The sequence below is a fragment of the Pelophylax lessonae genome, assembly GCF_965119305.1.
Source record: "Pelophylax lessonae genome assembly, chromosome: 10".
In the NCBI taxonomy this organism is placed as follows: domain Eukaryota; kingdom Metazoa; phylum Chordata; class Amphibia; order Anura; family Ranidae; genus Pelophylax; species Pelophylax lessonae.
In genome coordinates this window covers 241,431,164-241,453,808 of record NC_138777.1, presented here as the reverse complement: position 1 = coordinate 241,453,808, position 22,645 = coordinate 241,431,164, and the positions used below count along the sequence as shown (strand labels likewise).

The 22,645-nt window shown below is 49.0% G+C and overlaps 1 protein-coding gene and 1 long non-coding RNA gene across 4 annotated transcripts in view; one reads left to right on the top strand and one right to left on the bottom strand.

Annotated features, from left to right (window-relative positions):
- Positions 1-16,621, top strand: part of PIEZO1 (piezo type mechanosensitive ion channel component 1 (Er blood group)) — a 214,513-nt gene extending 197,892 nt beyond the window's left edge. For all 3 annotated transcript variants that reach the window (XM_082269696.1, XM_082269698.1, XM_082269697.1), the window contains 6 exons: positions 34-126; positions 5,300-5,472; positions 7,198-7,320; positions 8,963-9,042; positions 9,629-9,824; positions 16,019-16,621. In XM_082269696.1, the coding sequence (XP_082125822.1) occupies positions 34-126; positions 5,300-5,472; positions 7,198-7,320; positions 8,963-9,042; positions 9,629-9,824; positions 16,019-16,268 (915 nt within the window). In that variant the 3' untranslated portion in view covers positions 16,269-16,621. The remainder of the gene's footprint in view (positions 1-33; positions 127-5,299; positions 5,473-7,197; positions 7,321-8,962; positions 9,043-9,628; positions 9,825-16,018) is intronic.
- Positions 16,622-19,962: 3,341 nt separating this feature from the next.
- On the bottom strand, positions 19,963-22,421 carry LOC309565356. Its single transcript, XR_014225805.1, has 3 exons — positions 22,352-22,421; positions 21,696-21,754; positions 19,963-20,047 (listed from the first exon to the last, which is right to left on the bottom strand). It is a non-coding gene; the product is annotated as an uncharacterized lncRNA (long non-coding RNA).
- Positions 22,422-22,645: the final 224 nt, after the last annotated feature.

Below are 22,645 nucleotides of genomic sequence, written 5' to 3'. Positions count from 1 at the left end.
GAAACCTTCTCACCTCATTGTATGTTCCTCCAGCCTCTGTTCACCATGAGTGCCCAGCAGCAATCCATCCAACCCTTCACCCAGCAACAGTATGAGGACCTCACCTATGAATTTGAGAGACAGCCAGTAAGTATACAATAATGAATGAGGCCCATGGGCTGATGATCACCAGAGCTTTCACTACCACATAGAGCAGTGATGGTGAACCTTGGTGCCCCAGATGGCGAGCGTTACACCGTGCCTTCCTAGCCCTTCCACTATCCCCAACACTCAGACCCGATCCCTATAATCCTAATATTAACCCAAACACTAAACTTCCATGTAATCCTAGACCAGACTAACCTTCCCAAAGCCCTTTGTTCCCGTACTGCTCTCATCCCCCTAGAAATCCGAGCACCAGAATGGACTGCCTCGTCTATCATAGGCATACAACTGGGTCATGCTGGACCTTTTTGTACTGTGGATATAAAAAGTCTACACACCCCGGGTAAAATGTCCGGTTTCTGTGATGTAAAAAAAATGAGACTAAGATAAATCATTTCAGAACTTTTTCCACCTTTAATGTGACCTATAAACTGTACAAGAAAACACTAAAATAATGTGGTTGCATAAGTGTGCACACCCTCTTATAACTGGGGATGTAGCTGTGTTCAGAATTAAGCAATCACATTCAAACTCATGGTAAATAGGAGTCAGTACACACCTGCCATCATTTAAAGTGCCTCTGATTACCCCAAATAAAGTTCAGCTGTTCTGGAGGTCTTTCCTGACATTTTCTTAGTTGCATCCTACAGTAAAATCCATGGTCCTCCGAGAGCTTCCATCAGAGGGATCTCATTGTTAGAGGTCCTCCGAGAGCTTCCATCCGATGGATCTCATTGTTAGAGGTCCTCCGAGAGCTTCCATCAGAGGGATCTCATTGTTAGAGGTCCTCCGAGAGCTTCCATCAGAGGGATCTCATTGTTAGAGGTCCTCAGAGAGCTTCCATCAGAGGGATCTCATTGTTAGAGGTCCTCAGAGAGCTTCCATCCGAGGGATCTCATTGTTAGAGGTCCTCAGAGAGCTTCCATCAGAGGATCTCATTGTTAGAGGTCCTTCGAGAGCTTCCATCAGAGGATCTCATTGTTAGAGGTCCTTCGAGAGCTTCCATCAGAGGGATCTCATTGTTAGAGGTCCTCAGAGAGCTTCCATCAGAGGATCTCATTGTTAGAGGTCCTCAGAGAGCTTCCATCAGAGGGATCTCATTGTTAGAGGTCCTCAGAGAGCTTCCATCAGAGGGATCTCATTGTTAGAAGGTCCTCAGAGAGCTTCCATCCAAAGGATCTCATTGTTAGAGGTCCTCAGAGAGCTTCCATCAGAGGGATCTCATTGTTAGAGGTCCTCAGAGAGATTCCATCCAAGGGATCTCATTGTTAGAAGGTCCTCAGAGAGCTTCTATCAGAGGGATCTGATTGTTAGAAGGTCCTCAGAGATCTTCCATCAGAGGGATCTCATTGTTAGAGGTCCTCAGAGAGCTTCCATCAGAGGGATCTCATTGTTAGAAGGTCCTCAGAGAGCTTCCATCAGAGGGATCTCATCGTTAGAGGTCCTCAGAGAGCTTCTATCAGAGGGATCTGATTGTTAGAAGGTCCTCAGAGATCTTCCATCAGAGGGATTTCATTGTTAGAGGTCCTCCGAGGGCTTCCATCAGAGGGATCTCATTGTTAGAGGGTCCTCAGAGAGCTTTCATCCGAGGATCTCATTGTTAGAAGGTCCTCCGAGAGCTTCCATCAGAGGGATCTCATTGTTAGAGGTCCTCAGAGAGCTTCCATCAGAGGATCTCATTGTTAGAGGTCCTCAGAGAGCTTCCATCAGAGGGATCTCATTGTTAGAGGTCCTCAGAGAGCTTCCATCAGAGGGATCTCATTGTTAGAGGTCCTCAGAGTGCTTCCATCCAAGGGATCTCATTGTTAGAGGTCCTCAGAGAGCCTCCATCAGAGGGATCTCATTGTTAGAGGTCCTCAGAGAGCCTCCATCAGAGGGATCTCATTGTTAGAGGTCCTCAGAGAGCTTCCATCAGAGGATCTCATTGTTAGAAGGTCCTCAGAGAGCTTCCATCAGAGGATCTCATTGTTAGAGGTCCTCAGAGAGCCTCCATCAGAGGGATCTCATTGTTAGAGGTCCTCAGAGAGCTTCCATCAGAGGATCTCATTGTTAGAGGTCCTCAGAGAGCTTCCATCAGAGGATCTCATTGTTAGAGGTCCTCAGAGAGCTTCCATCCGAGGGATCTCCTTGTTGGAGGTCCTCAGATAGCTTCCATCAGAGGGATCTCATTGTTAGAGGTCCTCAGAGATCTTCCATCAGAGGGATCTCATTCTTAGAAGGTCCTCAGAGAGCTTCCATCAGAGGGATCTCATTGTTAGAGGTCCTCAGAGAGCTTCCATCCAAGGGATCTCATTGTTAGAGGTCCTCAGAGAGCTTCCATCCGAGGGATCTCATTGTTAGAGGTCCTCAGAGAGCTTCCATCAGAGGGATTTCATTGTTAGAGGTCCTCAGAGAGCTTCCATCAGAGGGATCTCATTGTTAGAGGCCCTCAGAGAGCTTCCATCAGAGGGATCTCATTGTTAGAGGTCTCCAGAGAGCTTCCATCAGAGGATCTCATTGTTAGAGGTCCTCAGAGAGCTTCCATCCAAGGGATCTCATTGTTAGAGGTCCTCAGAGAGCTTCCATCAGAGGAATCTCATTGTTTGAGGTCCTCAGAGAGCTTCCATCCGAGGATCTCATTGTTAGAGGTCCTCAGAGAGATTCCATCCAAGGGATCTCATTGTTAGAGGTCCTCAGAGAGATTCCATCAGAGGGATCTCATTGTTAGAGGTCCTCAGAGAGATTCCATCCAAGGGATCTCATTGTTAGAGGTCCTCAGAGAGCTTCCATCAGAGGATCTCATTGTTAGAGGTCCTCAGAGAGCTTCCATCAGAGGGATCTCATTGTTAGAGGTCCTCAGAGAGCTTCCATCAGAGGGATCTCATTGTTAGAGGTCCTCAGAGAGCTTCCATCAGAGGGATCTCATTGTTAGAGGTCCTCAGAGAGCTTCCATCAGAGGATCTCATTGTTAGAGGTCCTCAGAGAGCTTCCATCCGAGGGATCTCCTTGTTGGAGGTCCTCAGATAGCTTCCATCAGAGGGATCTCATTGTTAGAGGTCCTCAGAGATCTTCCATCAGAGGGATCTCATTCTTAGAAGGTCCTCAGAGAGCTTCCATCAGAGGGATCTCATTGTTAGAGGTCCTCAGAGAGCTTCCATCCAAGGGATCTCATTGTTAGAGGTCCTCAGAGAGCTTCCATCCGAGGGATCTCATTGTTAGAGGTCCTCAGAGAGCTTCCATCAGAGGGATCTCATTGTTAGAGGTCCTCAGAGAGCTTCCATCCGAGGGATCTCATTGTTAGAGGTCCTCAGAGAGCTTCCATCAGAGGGATTTCATTGTTAGAGGTCCTCAGAGAGCTTCCATCAGAGGGATCTCATTGTTAGAGGCCCTCAGAGAGCTTCCATCAGAGGGATCTCATTGTTAGAAGGTCCTCAGAGAGCTTCCATCCAAGGGATCTCATTGTTAGAGGTCCTCAGAGAGATTCCATCAGAGGGATCTCATTGTTAGAGGTCCTCAGAGAGATTCCATCCAAGGGATCTCATTGTTAGAGGTCCTCAGAGAGCTTCCATCAGAGGGATCTCATTGTTAGAGGTCCTCAGAGAGCTTCCATCAGAGGATCTCATTGTTAGAGGTCCTCAGAGAGCTTCCATCCAAGGGATCTCATTGTTAGAAGGTCCTCAGAGAGATTCCATCAGAGGGATCTCATTGTTAGAGGTCCTCAGAGAGCTTCCATCAGAGGATCTCATTGTTAGAGGTCCTCAGAGAGCTTCCATCCAAGGGATCTCATTGTTAGAAGGTCCTCAGAGAGCTTCCATCCAAGGGATCTCATTGTTAGAAGGTCTCAGTCCGGAGAAGGGTCCGATTCATTAGATATTCCATGGAACACAGAGAAGAGTCATCATCCAGTGGAGAAAATCTGACACAACAGTGACATCACCAAGACCTGGACGTCCCTCCAATAATGAGAAGAAAACTGGTCAGGGAGGCCAACAGCAACATAAAGGATCTGCAGGAATATGTGGGAAGTCCTGGCTGTGTGGTCCATGTGACAACAATCTCCCGTATTCTTCATATGTCTGGGCTATGGGGGAGGGGCAAGACGGAAGACTTTTCTTACCAAGAAAAACATCCAAGCCCGGCTACATCTGAAGTCTCCCAGAAGCATGTGGGAAATGTGTTCTGGTCCGATGAAACCAAGGTTCAACTTTTTGGCCATAATTCCAAAAGAAATGTTTGGCGCAAAAACAACACTGCACATCACCAAAAGAACTCCATACCCACTGTGAAGCATGGTGGTGGCAGTGTCATGATTTGGGGCTGTTTGTCTTCAGCTGGAACAGCGGCCTTAGTCATGGTAGAGGGAATTATGAACAGTCAGTATTGGCACAAAACCTTTAGACTTCTGCTAGAAAGCTGAACACGAAGAGGAACTTCATCTTTCACCATGACAACGACCCAAATCATCCATCCAAATCACCAAAGGAACGGCCGAGTCAGAAGAAGATGAAAGTTTTGGAAAGGCCCAGCCAGAGCCCAGACCTGAATCCCATTGAAGATCTGTGGGGTGATGGGAAGAGGGCTGTGCACAGGAGATGTCCTCACAATCTGACAGATTTGGAGAGTTTTTGCAAAGAAGAGCGGGCAAATATTTCCCAGATGTCCCATGCTGATAGACTCCTCCCCAAAAACACTGAGAGCTGAAATAACATCAACAAAGTATTAGTTTAAGGGTGTGCACACTTATGCAACCATATTATTTTGTTTTTTTATTTTTACTCCCCCCCCCCTAAAAGATTTCAGTGTGTACAGTTTATAGGTCACATTAAAGGTGGAAAAGGCTCTGAAATGATTTATCTTTGCCTCATTTTTTTTACATCACAGAAATTGGACATTTTACCCGGGGTGTGTAGACTTTTTATATCCAATATATGTTACGGATAAGCACAAAATGCGTCAGCAGGCTCCTCCCTTCACTGCAGTTGTGATTGGTGTTATTTTATGGACACTTTGTATAATAAAGGCGGTTACAGGAGTGCGACTATCCGGAGTTCATATTGCATATTGGGGTAAATGTAATGGATGCACAATCCATCCACAAGGGGGCGCCCTTGGTCAGACATAGAAAGGGAAATATGTTATGTATTGGATGAAGTGACATTTTATGTTCTCTTTGTAGACGGCGATGCAATTCATCACTCTGTACAGCTATGAGGACATTGTGACTGCAAGAATCGAGGGGAACTCTGGATCAATATGGGGGATCAGTCCTCCGAGCCGGGATCAGATGAGGGATGAGCTGAGGAATGGATCCTCCGATATTACACTTCGTCTCACCTGGAACTTCCAGAGGTTAGAAAATGTCTGAGAAATAAAAATAGAAACTATTGCAGCGCTTGGAGGGTTTTCTTGTAGCATTCTGACAAATCCGCTGACCAATCGCTGTATTAGGAAATGCATCTATAGTGATGGCTGCTAGGTTCCTGTCCCATGGCGAGCGGCTGCTCCGCTGCATTGTGAAAGCAGGAGGTCGCTCAGCACAGGCGCCATTTGGAGAACACTTTGCATTTGCTCAATGAATACAAAGTGTTCTCTGTATGCGGTAGAAGGGGGGACGATGATGTTGGGATCTCCACCTTGTCCAGGAAAACACTTTTCATTCTTTCAGAAGATGTTCACTGAATAGGGACGAGGACAGGAGCGAGGATGAGGGTGGTGATGAGGACGGGATCAGGGATGGGGGCGAGGGCAGGGATGAGAACAGGATCTGGGGTGAGGGCAGGGATGAGGACGGGATCGGGGGTGGGGGCGAGGGCAGGGATGAGGACGGGATCGGGGGTGAGGGCAGGGATGAGGATGGGATCGGGGGTGAGGGCGAGGGCAGGGGCGGGGATGAGGACGGGATCGGGGTGAGGGCGGGGATGAGGACGGGATCAGGGGTGAGGGCAGGGATGAGAATGGGATCTGGGGTGGGGGTGAGCCGGTGAGGGCAGGGGCTGGGATGAGGACGGGATCGGGGGTGGGGGCAAGGGCAGGAGCGGGGATGAGGACGGGATCGGGGGAGGGGACGAGGGCAGGGGCGGAGATGAGGACGGGAATGGGGGTGGGAATGAGGGCGGGGGGTGGATGACATTTAATGATCTCTGTTAGTTATTTGCGGATTGCGTGCAATGTTGGGTTTGATGGCCGCCGCTCTTTTCATGTGACCTCTCCCAGTGCCTGAACTGTTTGTCTTGTTATGTCCCCGGACTTCCGGAGTCCGTCAGTCAGTTGAGGTGTTTCTGATGTCTGGACGGTATCTTTGTGTTTTTTGGGACATTTGATTGGACAGTTTGTTGCTTGTACCGCGCTCTCGTCCTGATGGGACTGACATGTAACCCCGCCCCGTCTTCAGCTTCATGTTCTGAATGTTTGATTTGTGTTTTTCACCAATGATGATTTTCTTACATTGATATTATTGTGTCCGGACTTCTCCTATAATTCTGTTGGTTGGGTGGAAAGTTTCTCTAATAGAGTTACAATGTCACTGTTCATCCCCAGAGAGCGTCCTGTTGGACGAAACATGTAGGGTGGAGATTTCACCGATTGGGGAGAATGTTTGCAGATTTGGGTAATTTTCCTCTCGCTGATCTCTTCATATATTGGCGGCCGTCTCCTCGCTGTAGAATTTCCACAAGCGTTCCACATGGATTATTTTGCTGCAGATTGATTTCTGTATCTTTGGCTCAGATTTCCTGCAGAGTGATTGCCGTGTAATCGGTGGATTTGTCAGAATATTACAAGAAGAGCTTTTGAAGTCTCATTCCAACCGCTGCAATTATCTATGTATTTATATAAAGGACTGCATGTGTTATTCCGTATTGCACGCTGCCATTCTATAGATGAAATCCGCTCCGGCTTTTCTGGGTTTGTATTTCTGTTCAGTGAATGGCGGCTCAGTGTCCAGCATTCTATCTTCCCTCACGCCGGATATATAAGGAGGGGCAATAATATCGGGTTCTCTGTCACCTTTACACACAATGATGAATTCTAACATGCGAAGACTAAACCACTCTTTGTGTCTTTTGGTTATTTCAGGGATTTGTCTAAAGGGGGCACTGTGGAGAACACGTTTGAGAAGCACACGAAGGACCTGGAGCGGGGAAGTGAGGTGCGGATGCAGCTGGCTGATCTTCTGGAAGGAAAACGTTCAGCCCCAGTGTGAGTTCCTCTACCTGTCCTCGTCTGTATTCCATGTGTTCAGTGTGGGTGACAACCCTGCGGGGTCACTGTGTATATGTTCAGTGTGGGTGACAACCCTGGGGGGGGGGGTCACTGTGTATGTGTTCAGTGTGGGTGACAACCCTGCGGGGTCACTGTGTATGTGTTCAGTGTGGGTGACAACCCTGCGGGGTCACTGTGTATGTGTTCAGTGTGGGTGACAACCCTGCGGGGTCACTGTGTATGTGTTCAGTGTGGGTGACAACCCTGCGGGGTCACTGTGTATGTGTTCAGTGTGGATGACAACCCTGCGGGGTCACTGTGTATGTGTTCAGTGTGGGTGACAACCCTGCGGGGTCACTGTGTATGTGTTCAGTGTGGGTGACAACCCTGCGGGGTCACTGTGTATGTGTTCAGTGTGGGTGACAACCCTGGGGGGGGGGGGGGTCACTGTGTATGTGTTCAGTGTGGATGACAACCCTGCGGGGTCACTGTGTATGTGTTCAGTGTGGGTGACAACCCTGGGGGGGGGGGGGGTCACTGTGTATGTGTTCAGTGTGGATGACAACCCTGCGGGGTCACTGTGTATGTGTTCAGTGTGGATGACAACCCTGCGGGGTCACTGTGTATGTGTTCAGTGTGGATGACAACCCTGCGGGGTCACTGTGTATATGTTCAGTGTGGGTGACAACCCTGCGGGGTCACTGTGTATGTGTTCAGTGTGGAAGGGATGATGGCGGGGAGGAGGATGGTCTATGTGGACAGATTTACCCCGGATGCCGGCATACTTAGATGCGTTTTAATCATCAACCATGTGAGTTGCTAAATGTTGAACCTTCATTAAATGGAACCATATTGCTACACTTAGAGGTGCCCTCTTCTCTTTTATACTCAGTTGTATCAGGACATACTTTTATATCAGGACATCGCTTCTTTATCAAGTCAAAATTTATAAAATAATTTTGTGTAGCCCATTGGGAGATCTCACTGACCTTTATGGTATGAGACTTCTTTATCCAAAGATGAAGGGCGCCCTGCTCCGGGGTCTGTTGGAGAGAATAATCTTATAGACATGTCATTGGTACGGGTGTCCCCACTGGAAGATTTCTTCTCAGTTGGAGTTGTGGTGGGAAGTGACGATGTTGGATCCCCCCTCCCCCAATGGGGGGCACATATAGTAATAAGACCGGGGTGCCGCTCCCTCCTTACTGTATCCAAAAATAAGAAATAAAATTGTCTCTAAACTCCAGACTGGAGTGTTCCTAAATACGACATTTACTACTGAAGATCCATGCAGCACCGAGCCGCTTCCCTCCCCCACCCTTCCTGTAGGTCGGGGGGCTCCAAACTTTCTAAACAAGGGGCTGGTGTACTGTCCTTCAGGCTTTAGGGGGGGCGGCACTGTGGCCAGGGGTAGTAGAAAATGCCCCATCATTGGTTTTAATGGGTGCAATAGTGCCCCATTGATGGGGTTGGTGGGGGCGAATGGTGATCTAAGGGCCACATCTGGCCCCGGGGCCACAGTTTGGAGATCACTGCTTTAAGGCATTTTATTTATTTAGAACATGCAAGTTGGCTTTGGAATCGTTTGGTGAAATGTATTCTGGGTAAGGTTGGTCATGTGATTCTGTTTCTTTTACAGCTGCGTCTCTCATTTATTTCCAAAATATATTCGTGCCCCCAATGGGCCGGAGGCCAATCCTGTGAAGCAGCTGCAGCCAGGTACACCGCAACCTCATCTTTTATTTTTTGTACACATTATGATTGCTTACACCCATGAATTTCATTGTTATAAACAACCATTTGTTCCTGAATGAAATTGATTATTTCAGTGTGTATTGTTGTGATTAGCCCTGTCTGTACCATGTGATCACTGTGACCAATCACAGCTAGCAACACAATTGTACACAACGAATGACATGAAAGGAAGCCTTTTATTATTTGCAATTATCATGATCTGCTGTGATTGGTCATAGTGATCACATGGTACCGGCAGTGGTTCGGTACAGTGACCAGTCATTGGACACAGCCGGTAACAGATCGTACTGCAGCGTGGAACGTTCTGGGAGGACGTCATATGATGAAGGTCCCGCCTGGGCGTCATATGACTGTAGGCCGGCCGGGAACTGGTTAAAGGATGACATTGCTTACAGTAGTTATCCTTAAACTGAAGTCAAGACAACTGAAATTTGATTGGTTCCCACGGGTTACCTCAGTAAAGTACACAGGCCTGTTCCTTGTATACATTCAGGAATATTTTCTGTGCTCCTTCATGGATTTCTAATGTTATTTCCTTTGTGTTGGACAGATGAGGAAGAGAGTTACCTCAATGTGACCGTTCAGCTGAATCGCAAGCATATAGGAGATGGAACCGACAACAGCAGCTTCTTGGAGTGGTGGGTGATCCACCTGGAGGGATGCAAGAAAGACTGTGACATCCTTCCCATGGTCATATTTAATGACAAAGTCAGTCCGCCAAGTCTGGGCTTCCTGGCGGGATACGGGTCAGTACACCATTGTCTTTATAAATCATTTATTTACATTCTAATTTCCTGTTTGTCTAATGCAACTTCTTCCACGCTTCGGTGGATACCGATAATAACGTTATGTGGAGCTCGGCAGAGCTTGGCCTTTATAAAGCAGAGGCTTTCCCTCTAGGTTCTCCTTCTAGGTGTCCCTCCTGGGTTCTCCTCCTAGGTGTCCCTCCTGGGTTCTCCTCCTAGGTGTCCCTCCTGGGTTCTCCTCCTAGGTGTCCCTCCTGGGTTCTCCTCCTAGGTGTCCCTCCTGGGTTCTCCTCCTAGGTGTCCCTCCTGGGTTCTCCTCCTAGGTGTCCCTCCTGGGTTCTCCTCCTAGGTGTCCCTCCTGGGTTCTCCTCCTAGGTGTCCCTCCTGGGTTCTCCTCCTAAGTTTCCCTCCTGAGTTCTCCTCCTAAGTTTCCCTCCTGAGTTCTCCTCCTAAGTTTGCCTCCTGTGTTCTCCTCCGGGGTTTCTCTCCTGGGTTCTCCTCCTAAGTTTCCCTCCTGGGTTACCCTCCTAGGTTCTTCTCTTAGGTTACCCTTCTTAGTTCCCCTCCTGGGTTCTCCTCCGGGGTTTCCCTCCTCGGTTCTCCTCCTGGGTTCTCCTCCTAGGTTTCCCTCCTGGGTTCTCCTCCTAAGTTTCCCTCCTGGGTTACACTCCTAGGTTCTCCTCTTAGGTTTCCCTTCTGAGTTCTCCTCCGGGGTTCCCTCCTAGGTTTCCCTTCTGGGTTCTCCTCCTGGGTTCTCCTTTTAGGTTCTCCTCCTAGGTTCCCCTCTTTCTTTTGGGCATCTGCCTGGCTGGGATCCGTGCACTTGTGGCTGGGTCTCTACAAAAATGTAGACCGCGGCTTGCGGCCTCCTAGACCATGCAGCCAGCTTGGCGCCTCCCTTGGAAGGGGTGGCACTGTGGGGGCGGTTTATTTTTTGATGGCAGCCATGCCGCCATTTATGTGTAGGGCACCTGCCCCTTTTTAGCGCTGGTAACCTGCCTGCACGTCTGTGTCACAGCGGGCGGCCCCCCTTTAAGGGGGCTATTTCCTATTATGAGGGGCTCGGAGGGCGACCCCCTTGTTTTTTTGCGTCGGCGTTCCCTTTGCGGGATTGCAGTTGGTGGCCCACCCCTGATATGTTTTCCAGGTGAGTTTAGTATATAGCGCCTCCCGCCCTCCCCTGTCTCATCGGATCCTAAATCTGTTTCGGGCCACTGCGGACGTGAGTCACCCTACTGGGTCTGCGTCCTGAGTGCTCAGATAGTGAAGATGATTCCTCTGCTCCTCTAGCGCGCATGAAAAGGCGCTGGTGCAGTGTGTGACACTTTAAAAATGGAGGTTGCGGCTGAGGTGTCGGCCCCTTTTGGCACCCACAAGCCCTCCAAAGCAGAGAATGTTCCTCTTTTCCGCTTACTTTGACAACATTGTCACAAAACAGTGGGGTTGTCCAAAACACTCTAAGCGTTTTTCTATGTGGTGTCCTTATGAGAATTCCCTGCTTAAAAAGTGCTCGCCGGTTTCCAGGTTAAATGAAGCTCCCTTAATTCTGGTTAGGGAGTCCCCGGCTTTTAAAGATTCGGCTGATAGGAGGGCGGAGGCTCTGGCCCCGCCATATGTTCACTGTGGCTGGTTCGGCACTGAGGCCGGTATTTATTATTGCTCTGGTGTCGCAAATTCTGACTGAGTGAGCTAAACTTTTATTCCGAGATCTTGTGGAGAAACCACTTCCCTTTGCCTTTATGGAGCTGCAGGATCAGTTGGTCCAGGGGCTACAGTTTATCCGTGATGCCTCTTTGGATGCGGCTGCTTTGATTTTAGACTGTCTGTACCAGCAGTGGTCCTTCGGTGTATTATCTGTCTGAAATGCTGGTTTGTGGACCAGACTTCTAAGAAGACCTTATCTGATCTCCCCCTTGTAGGGGGTCGCCTGTTTGGAGCTTCCTTAGAGGACATCATTAAGAGTCTCACAGGGGTGAAGAGTACTCCTTCTTCCACAGGCTACCAAGGGCAAGGAGACCTGTCATAGACGTCGGCCATTCTTCTCTGCTCATAAGAGGCCTTTTCATCCCTCAGGGTCACAAGACAAGGGATCAAAGTCCTTCAGGGCCTCCACCGGAGGTTCAAAGAGGACCTGGTCTGGCAAGCCACAAGCAGGCTCTTTCAGACCTGCGGACAAGGCTTCCTCTGCATGAAGGAGCGCTCTCACCCGTATCTGGGGGGGGGACGTCTCTGTTGGTTTCCGGATCATTGGACCTCCCTGTTACAGAACAAGAGGATCCACAAAGTAATTTGATCCGACTACAAGATTGAGTTTTGCTCTTGTCCCCCCGACAAGGTTCTTCCATTCCAACCTGCACTTGTCCCTAGATCGCTTACCTTATGGGGTCTCTTTGGGGCAGTGCAAGACTTTTTACTTCAAGGGGTGATTGTTCTAGTTCCGACTTCCGAACGTTTTCAGGGGTTTTACTCAAACCTCTTTACAGTTCCCAGGAAGGAAGGCAAAGTACGTCCAATTCTGAACTGGCGCTGAACTGCTTTGTGCGGGTGCAGATGTTCTGAATGGAGTCCATTCACACGGTGGTGGCATCCCTGCTTAAGAGGAATTATCTTCCCTCTATCAACATCAAGGATGCCTACCTTCACATTCCAATATGTGCCGGTCACCAGCCCTTCCTCCGCTTTCCCATGGGAGAGGAGCGTTCTCAGTTTGTGGCATTACCCTTTGGTCTCGCCTCCGCTCCTCGGGTCTTCACAAAAGTGTTAGCCCCGGTGCTAGCATTGTTACGCCAATGGGGGATCGCGGTACTGGGCTACTTGTACGACCTCCTTCTACAAGCGGAGTCTCCTACTGCTCTGGTGGAAAACCTGGAGATCCCCATATGAACTCTGAGGGAGTTCGGCTGGATTCTGAATTTTCGGAAGTCTGCTCTGGTTCCATCCAAAAGCTGGACTATCTGGGTCTCCAGTTGTTTTGGTTGAGCTCCTGTTTACCTGGTTGGCTATCGTTAGCCTTGGAAATTTCCTTTTTCGCTGTTCCATTTTTTTTACTTTCGGCTATAAAACATCCAATAAAAGTCAAATTTATTCATCAGTTTTTTCCAATAAGTATTCTGCTACTTATTGTCTGGTAAAAAAAAAATCCCAATAGGCGTATATTGATTGGTTTGCGTAAAAGTTCTATATCGTGTCTACAAACTAGGGGATATTTTTATGGCATTTTTATTTATTTTTTTACTAGTATGGGCGGGGATTATTACAGTGATCAGTTCTAAAAATATTCACTGTACTAATTACACTGGCAGGGAAGGGGTTAAACATCAGGGGGGATCAAAGGGTAAACTGTGTGCCTAGCCAGTGTTTGGGTGACACTGTGTGGGAAGGAGTTAACAGGTGATCAAAAGGGTTAAGTGTGCTCCTAGCTGGTGCTTGCTGTGTGGGGGATGGTCTGACTGGCAGAAGACAGAGAAAGGTGTTCCTGCTTAGCAGACATACAAGATCTCCATCTTCTCCCGTCAGATCACCGTTCTGCCTCTCTGGGGAACGATCGTGGGTAGGCGGCTGACATTGGGTTGATTGACATCCCTGTTATCCAATCATGGCACTATCGCACCATCTAGTAGGAGGAGAACCCAGGAGGGAAACCTAGAAGGGGAACCCAGGAGGGAAACCTAGAAGGGGAACCCAGGAGGGAAACCTAGAAGGGGAACCCAGGAGGGAAACCTAGAAGGGGAACCCAGGAGGGAAACCTAGAAGGGGAACCTAGAAGGAGAACCCAGGAGGGAAACCTAGAAGGAGAACCCAGGAGGGAAACCTAGAAGGGGAACCCAGGAGGGAAACCTAGAAGGGGAACCCAGGAGGGAAACCTAGAAGGGGAACCCAGGAGGAGAAATCAGAAGGGAAACCTAGAAGGAGAACCCAGGAGGGAAACCTAGAAGGAGAACCCAGGAGGGAAACCTAGAAGGAGAACCCAGGAGGGAAACCTAGAAGGAGAACCCAGGAGGGAAACCTAGAAGGAGAACCCAGGAGGGAAACCTAGGAGGGAAACCTAGAAGGAGAACCCAGGAGGAGAAATCAGAAGGGAAACCTAGAAGGAGAACCCAGGAGGGAAACCTAGAAGGAGAACCCAGGAGGGAAACCTAGAAGGAGAACCCAGGAGGGAAACCTAGAAGGAGAACCCAGGAGGGAAACCTAGAAGGAGAACCCAGGAGGGAAACCTAGAAGGAGAACCCAGGAGGGAAACCTAGAAGGAGAACCCAGGAGGGAAACCTAGAAGGAGAACCCAGGAGGAGAAATCAGAAGGGAAACCAAGAAGGAGAACCCAGGAGGGGAAACCTAGGAGGGGAAATCAGAAGGGAACCCAGGATGTATGTTCCTGCTTAGCAGACATACAAGATCTCCATCTTCTCCCGTCAGATCGCCGTTTTGCCTATCTGGGGAACGATCGCGGGTGGGCGGCTGACATTGGGTTGATTGACATCCCTGTTATCCAATCATGGCACTATCGCACCATCTAGTAGGAGGAGAACCCAGGAGGGAAACCTAGAAGGGGAACCCAGGAGGAGAAATCAGAAGGGAAACCTAGAAGGAGAACCCAGGAGGGAAACCTAGAAGGAGAACCCAGGAGGGAAACCTAGAAGGAGAACCCAGGAGGGAAACCTAGAAGGGGAACCCAGGAGGGAAACCTAGAAGGGGAACCCAGGAGGGGAAATCAGAAGGGAAACCTAGAAGGAGAACCCAGGAGGGAAACCTAGAAGGAGAACCCAGGAGGGAAACCTAGAAGGAGAACCCAGGAGGGAAACCTAGAAGGAGAACCCAGGAGGGAAACCTAGAAGGAGAACCCAGGAGGAGAAATCAGAAGGGAAACCTAGAAGGAGAACCCAGGAGGGAAACCTAGAAGGAGAACCCAGGAGGGGAAACCTAGGAGGGGAAATCAGAAGGGAACCCAGGATGTATGTTCCTGCTTAGCAGACATACAAGATCTCCATCTTCTCCCGTCAGATCGCCGTTTTGCCTATCTGGGGAACAATCGCGGGTGGGCGGCTGACATTGGGTTGATTGACATCCCTGTTATCCAATCATGGCACTATCGCACCATCTAGTAGGAGGAGAACCCAGGAGGGAAACCTAGAAGGGGAACCCAGGAGGGAAACCTAGAAGGGGAACCCAGGAGGGAAACCTAGAAGGGGAACCCAGGAGGAGAAATCAGAAGGGAAACCTAGAAGGAGAACCCAGGAGGGAAACCTAGAAGGAGAACCCAGGAGGGAAACCTAGAAGGGGAACCCAGGAGGGAAACCTAGAAGGGGAACCCAGGAGGGAAACCTAGAAGGGGAACCCAGGAGGGAAACCTAGAAGGGGAACCCAGGAGGAGAAATCAGGAGGGAAACCTAGAAGGAGAACCCAGGAGGGAAACCTAGAAGGAGAACCCAGGAGGGAAACCTAGAAGGAGAACCCAGGAGGGAAACCTAGAAGGAGAACCCAGGAGGGAAACCTAGAAGGAGAACCCAGGAGGAGAAATCAGAAGGGAAACCTAGAAGGAGAACCCAGGAGGGAAACCTAGAAGGAGAACCCAGGAGGGGAAACCTAGGAGGGGAAATCAGAAGGGAACCCAGGGTGTATGTTCCTGCTTAGCAGACATACAAGATCTCCATCTTCTCCCGTCAGATCGCCGTTTTGCCTATCTGGGGAACGATCGCGGGTGGGCGGCTGACATTGGGTTGATTGACATCCCTGTTATCCAATCATGGCACTATCGCACCATCTAGTAGGAGGAGAACCCAGGAGGGAAACCTAGAAGGGGAACCCAGGAGGGAAACCTAGAAGGGGAACCCAGGAGGGAAACCTAGGAGATAATTGCACAAAATGACACACAGGGACATGATTTTGCGCAATAGAGCCGACCTGCTGCAGTAAATGTACGTTAGGCGGTTGGCAAGTGGGTGTGAAGGAACTACCGTGCATGTGCGGAAGTGATGTTATCTCAGCCTGGCCAATAAAAATGGCCAAAGATCAGTACTCAGAAGCAGACCTGTGGAAGATGTGGGATTGGTGGGTAGGTGTGGGAAACTGCTATGCTGGAGTGAGGGGGGAGTAGTTCTGTTGTAACCAATCAAGTTGTTGTTTAAAGAGGAAATAGCCAATGGCATCGCATTGTCAGTGTGAAAATACTGAGTTTCTGACTCTTCTCTCCTGCACAGGATTATGGGACTTTACGTTTCTATTGTCCTCGTCATCGGGAAGTTTGTGAGGGGTTTCTTCAGTGAGATCTCCCATTCCATCATGTTTGAGGAGCTGCCCTGCGTGGACAATATTCTCAAGCTGTGCCAGGACATTTACGTGGTGCGGGAGCGTGGCGAGTTGGAGCTGGAGGAAGAGTTGTATGCCAAACTTATCTTCCTGTATCGATCACCAGAGACTATGATCAAATGGACGGTGGAGAAGGACTAAGATGTTGCTGTGCAAGTACTGGAGCAATAATTGTGCTGGATATGAGATGCTGGAGCTGAAAGCCGGAGTAAGTGACATGAAGTGATAGGAGGATCATACGACCTCCCAGGACTAGAATTATTTATGTGATGTTTGCGGAATGAAGACACTACCGAGTCGGTGTAAGGAACGTTATTGGTGAAGTCACGGTAAACGTTTCTTCCTGAAGCACCGGCAGGGATCCGGGTGTCCGAAACGTAAATCCTTCACCAGAAGAGTGCTGGAGCCAACCGGAGACCTTTCATGAAGGATCTCCTGGAACCTCCTCTCTACAATGCTGCTCAATTCGGACAAGTTACACGGCAAGTCTTAACCGGATCGCACCGGCAAGTCTTAACCGGATCAGACCGCACATCGCTGAGGCGATCACTCATGAGCACATTTTTATTTTTTTTTAAAAAGTCAAAGTTTGGAACTTCCAACCAAAGTTCTGGACCAGAGTGAGTGGAGATCAAAAAGCTTCTATTTATATATTGTTGTTGTTATATTGTTACAATGTTGACAGTGGAAGATGCCTTGGTGTTTACACTACCCTAAGGCGGACCAATCAGAGGGGGGCTGTGCTGATCTAATACTGTACCGGAGACCGCCTCCTGATGTGCGATAATTTAGCGCAGGGCGGCCGCCTGCCACGGTTTTCTGCCTCCATTTTCTGCTTTCTGAACAAAACCTAAGAAGCGCATTATTTTTCAAAAGCAATTTTTTACTATTAAAAAGGCATCTGTGAAATAAAACTTCTTCATAACTTGTTACATAAGATCAGTATTTATGAATAATAAAGGTTGTAAACCGCTACAGATTTTGTTTTTTTTTTGGGGGGGGGGGGGGGTAAAGGCACAATATGCATCGCAAACTCACACATTATGTTAAACTTACCTGAAAACAAAGCCCTCCCCGCCCCGAGAATTCAGCGCTGCAGGCGCCTCCATCTTCCTTCTACGGTCTCTGTGACTGGCCAGATCTGTGATGATGTCACTTCCACACATGCGCACAGAAGCCACCATTCACAGCTCAGAAGAAACAGAACGGGCGGCCATTCCTGTGCCAGTAACTGGCTGCATGTAAGTAAATATCTCCTAAACGTTGCGTGTTATGTGATATTTATACTAGGGCTGCCACGTCGCGTCGACGTAGTCGACTCCAAAAATTTGTCGACGTGCTTGAAAGGCGTCGACGCGTCACGTCACACGCCCCCTGGCCGGCTGCAGCGCTGCTTGAAGTATTGCTGGCCGGGTGAATTCCCCCCCCCCCCCCCCGGCCCTGTCCACACCGAGGTGTGCACTGACCGTCTCCTGCTCCCCCGTATTGTGGGAAGGTTTGATCTCTGGCGCCTGGAGAACTGCTGGCGATGATTGGCTGGCTTTTAGATGGAATGGGACGTTCTGAGCCAATAGGAGAGCTGCTATGGGTGGAACGCAAATCGGCGGTGAGACGCACACGTGGTCAGGGAAGAGGCGCCGCACTTTCTGTGAGCTTGGGACAGGCAAGTGTTACAGCGCGCTGCTTATACCGGGGATACCAGGATAACCGTGCATGCCAGGCAGATATTCATTCCAAGGAGCGCAGTTATGATTTCATTGCAATTAGTGTTATAGCTGAAGTGTCATTTGCTTTTCCCTGGTGCCCCTCCCCCCATTATGAACATTCTAATGACCTTTTTATATAAAACCTTTCCTTATTGAAGTTTGAGTGACTATATCCCTGAGTGACACCCCCATCATCCCCGAGTGAGCCCCATCATCCCCGAGTGAGCCCATCCCAGTCTGGGGTCTGTATTAATTACAGAATTAATTAGCTAATCAAAAAAACACTCAATTAAGCAAAAAAAAATAAAAATAATCGTTAGTTGCAGCCCTAATTTATACTACCGATCGGTAGAAATCAGAGATTTCTGAGATCGTGAAGAAAAGTCCAAGATGGTTAGAGAAATATTTCATTGATTATCTCTCCTGAAAAGGCTGAATGTCTTTCTGGTGTACAAACTGCACCCATCGGCGCTCACCGACACCAACTGGAGACTTCGTCCAATCATTCAGAGAAGGAGGAATGGGTTCAGCGCAGTCCACACAGGCTGAATATCAGCTGAGTCAGCAGAAACGCCAACATTTGGTCCCTGTGTACGGCTGTCCTGACAGAAGCTGCTCTAATGATTGGCTTTTGTCAAAGGGAGATGCTGGAAAAGCAGCAATCCGTGTTGGCAGCCAATGGCTACGAGCGCTGATCAATGTCAGAACACAAATCGAACAGTGTGCGCTCAGAACACAAATCGCACAGTGTGCGCTCAGAACACAAATCGCACAGTGTGCGCTCAGAACACAAATCGCACAGTGTGCGCTCAGAACACAAAGAATATCTCATGAGATAATTGAATCCGGTGACATTTTCTCCAGATGCTAAAAATGTCATTTACACGACTTACGCCGTGTTTTTGGTATGTGAGGTAAGTAAAATGGCGGTAAAGTCAATTCAATAAGGAAATAAATGAATGGATGCAGTAAAGAAGTTGCAGTCCCGATCTGTGGGAAGGAATGTAAAAATATAAATCGCCAGTTTGGAGAAGTCTCTACCTTTTTGGATCCGTTCTCTCACCAGTAATGCATACAGACCTAAATATGGATAAAAACACAGAATCATCGGGGGAGGGGGGGGGGGTTACTTGAAGTATAACTAAAGACAAAACAATTTTTTTTTTTTCTAGTGTGGGGAGAGATGAGACCCCCCCTGTCAGATTTTTTTTATTGCTGTCTGTGCCCCCCCTCTTTTTCTCCCGTTTATCATTATCAGTCAAAGTGAAAGAAAATGCCAAATTTTGGGGTGTCCCCAGAAAGTAATAGAGGGGAAATCTTCCAATGGGGACACTAGTTCTGGTGACCTGGGGGGTCCCAAGGCATTATTTTAATTTGCAGAGATTTCCTCTCACTTCCTGTTTGGCTTTGGGACAGGAAGTGAAGGGAAATCTCCCCAAAGCTGTCTTTTTATTGGTGGAAGAAAGGGATTTCTACAACTATTTTCATTGAAAATTTGACATTTATGAAGAGATTTTTGTAGAATATAATTTGGTTGTTTTAGATCCTCGTGTCCTGACAGCAGCTCCCCTCTGACTGATATTCTGCTCCTCTTCTATAATAATACATCTGCTGCGGGGAGCGCGCTGAATTGGGGTATACTGCAAGGGGGGGGGGGGTGCAGTGACTTGGCATACAGTGCGGGGGGAGGTGCACTGAGTTGGTGTACACTGCAGGGGGGCACTGAATTGGGGTATGCAGTGACTTGCCATACACTGCAGGGGGTATTAGCACCCCCAGAAGATAAAATACCACACATTTTAATGAAATAACGCTTTATTTTAGTAAAAGTTTTTTGTAAATTGCAAAAATTTGTGTGAAAAAAAAAAAAAGGACTGCTTTGGGTATATAAATAGTGATTGGGGGGGGGGGGGGGGGGTAAGGACTTGTTGTCCCGCCCCTGGATACACATTTACTTCATATAAAACAAGTTGTAAAATGAAGTTTATTCTGGAAGGGAGAGAAGACAATAAAAGATCTATAAATAAATAAAAACAGATTTGATCTGAGCCGAGATTTTTAAAAATAAATAAAATTGATTTTAAAAGATAACTGCAGATGAAGTTACCGCCCCCTGGGGGGGGGGGGGGGAGGCGCTGGGAGACAGACGGACATCAGAGGTCTCCGGGATCGTCATCCAGCAGAAACTCTTCGATTGATTTTCTTATATCCAGCCTGGAAACAAAATGGAAGAGAAAAAAGGTTTGTGTAATAAAACTCCAATCAGCCGGCGAGGTGCCGGGGTCACCAGATCACATTGTGCGCCGGGGGGGGGGGTCACCAGATCACATTGTGCGCCGGGGGGGTCACCAGATCACATTGTGCGCCGGGGGGGGGGGTCACCAGATCACATTGTGCGCCGGGGGGGGGGTCACCAGATCACATTGTGCGCCGGGGGGGGGGTCACCAGATCACATTGTGCGCCGGGGGGGGGGTCACCAGATCACATTGTGCGCCGGGGGGGGGGTCACCAGATCACATTGTGCGCCGGGGGGGGGGGGGTCACCAGATCACATTGTGCGCCGGGGGGGGGGGGTCACCAGATCACATTGTGCGCCGGGGGGGGGGGGTCACCAGATCACATTGTGCGCCGGGGGGGGGGGTCACCAGATCACATTGTGCGCCGGGGGGGGGGGTCACCAGATCACATTGTGCGCCGGGGGGGGGGTCACCAGATCACATTGTGTGCTGGGGGGGGGGGGTCACCAGATCACATGATTCCTCTCTTAGGCCCCTTTCACACTCATGCGACTTTAAAATCGCGCAATTTTGCCACAACTTGAAGCAATGCCGCTGTCTTTGGACCTCAAAACGCATTAAAATCTTCCCAAAGTGCAGGGAATACTTTGAAGTCGCACCGATATGAACGGTAATCATTGGAAATCATGGGGTACGACCGGTCATGTGACAAAGTGTGAAAGGGGCCTAAGCAGAAGGGGGGGGGGGGGGGGGGAAGCAATGAGACACCGCCTTAATCAGATGATCCCCGCCTTGCACGGGGGGGGGGGGGGGGGTGTAAGGCAGTAAAAATTTAGGAATGTTACATCTTTTTACAATCACTTTCTATGGTGAGGAGTTAAATATCGCTTTCTGTTAGACCCGCCCTGTTTTCCAGAACAACCAATCACATTCAGACCCGTCATATTCAGCAGAAATATCTCATCATCCAGAGAAGGGTTACAATTATACAAAGAGACTTTCATTTTAGGAAAAATAAATAAAAGTAATAATCCTGAATGCGTCCTGTAAGTGAGCGGTAATCGGACGCACTCAGCGGTGTGGTGCGGAATGATAGGGAGAGCGCCGGTGATGGGGGGGGGGGTACAGCCAATGTCGGGGGTTACACACAGATTGTTGTGTTGAAAAATAAACACACAACAATCATTCTTAGACTGTCTATGGGCGGAGACCACCAATCAGGATGCAGATATAAAATAAAAACTACAATTCAGGCTGAACAAAGTATGCCCCGCCCCCACATCTATACAGCAGGAAATCCCTTCTAATGACAATCATCTGACGTGTCAAAACGATTTATTCTCCATAGTATTCAGTCATTTCTTCAGTTCTTTGCTCACCATGAACCCACAATTGCTGTACTAATAAAGTCTCTCTCACATGGAGAGATCGGGGGGAGATTTACTAAAACTGGAGAGTGCAAGGATTTATTGTCAAAGCTTCATTGAAGAAGCTGATTGGCTCCCATGCACAGCTGCACCAGATTCTGTGTTCTCCAGTTTTAGTAAATCTCCCCCTTTAGGTGTGCAATCGGCCCCAACCCCCTCCAGTCTGACATGTATTGCAGATTATTATGAAGCTTTACCTGCGAATCCGGAGTTCCCCCTCCTCCAAGATGTAAGCGGGCAACTTATCCACAGAATTCTGCCAGGAGAAGAAGAAGATTTACCATCAATTGTCAGCAAAGGATTGTGTGCCACAGACAGACAGAGACAGAGAGCGCAGACAGACAGAGCGCAGACAGACAGAGCGCAGACAGACAGAGCGCAGACAGACACAGAGACAGACAGACACAGAGACAGACAGACACAGAGAGACTTCTCATGGTTTTGGTTACAAAGAACAAAAAAACATAACAAAACAAACAAAATCTGCCAAGACTCTGAGCCAAGGGAACCCCTAACCCTTCGGGGGGCTCTGAGCCAAGGGAACCCCCTCACCCTTCGGGGGGGCTCTGAGCCAAGGGAACCCCTAACCCTTCGGGGGGGGCTCTGAGCCAAGGGAACCCCTAACCCTTCGGGGGGGGCTCTGAGCCAAGGGAACCCCTCACCCTTCGGGGGGGCTCTGAGCCAAGGGAACCCCTCACCCTTCGGGGGGGCTCTGAGCCAAGGGAACCCCTCACCCTTCGGGGGGGCTCTGAGCCAAGGGAACCCCTAACCCTTCGGGGGGGCTCTGAGCCAAGGGAACCCCTCACCCTTCGGGGGGCTCCGAGTGACAGAATGATTTGGAAGGTTTCCTCACCAGATCTTTGATGGTCAGTCTACAGCTGTAGCAGAGGAGCGGCGCGATGTCCGGGGTGTCGGCAATACTGAGAAGGAAATAAAGATAATAAACATCCCAATACAACAATCAGCTCCAATATGTGATATCAGACATCCATCTCTACTAATGTCAGGAGAACCCAAATACAAACCCTAAAGAGTAACACCCCCACCCCATGAAAGTAGAGTTCCCCTTTAATAAATAGGTGTGGCTGAAAACAGCAAAGGAGTCATTTTAATAAAGTCCGAGTACTTGGGACAGTCGCTCTCCCCG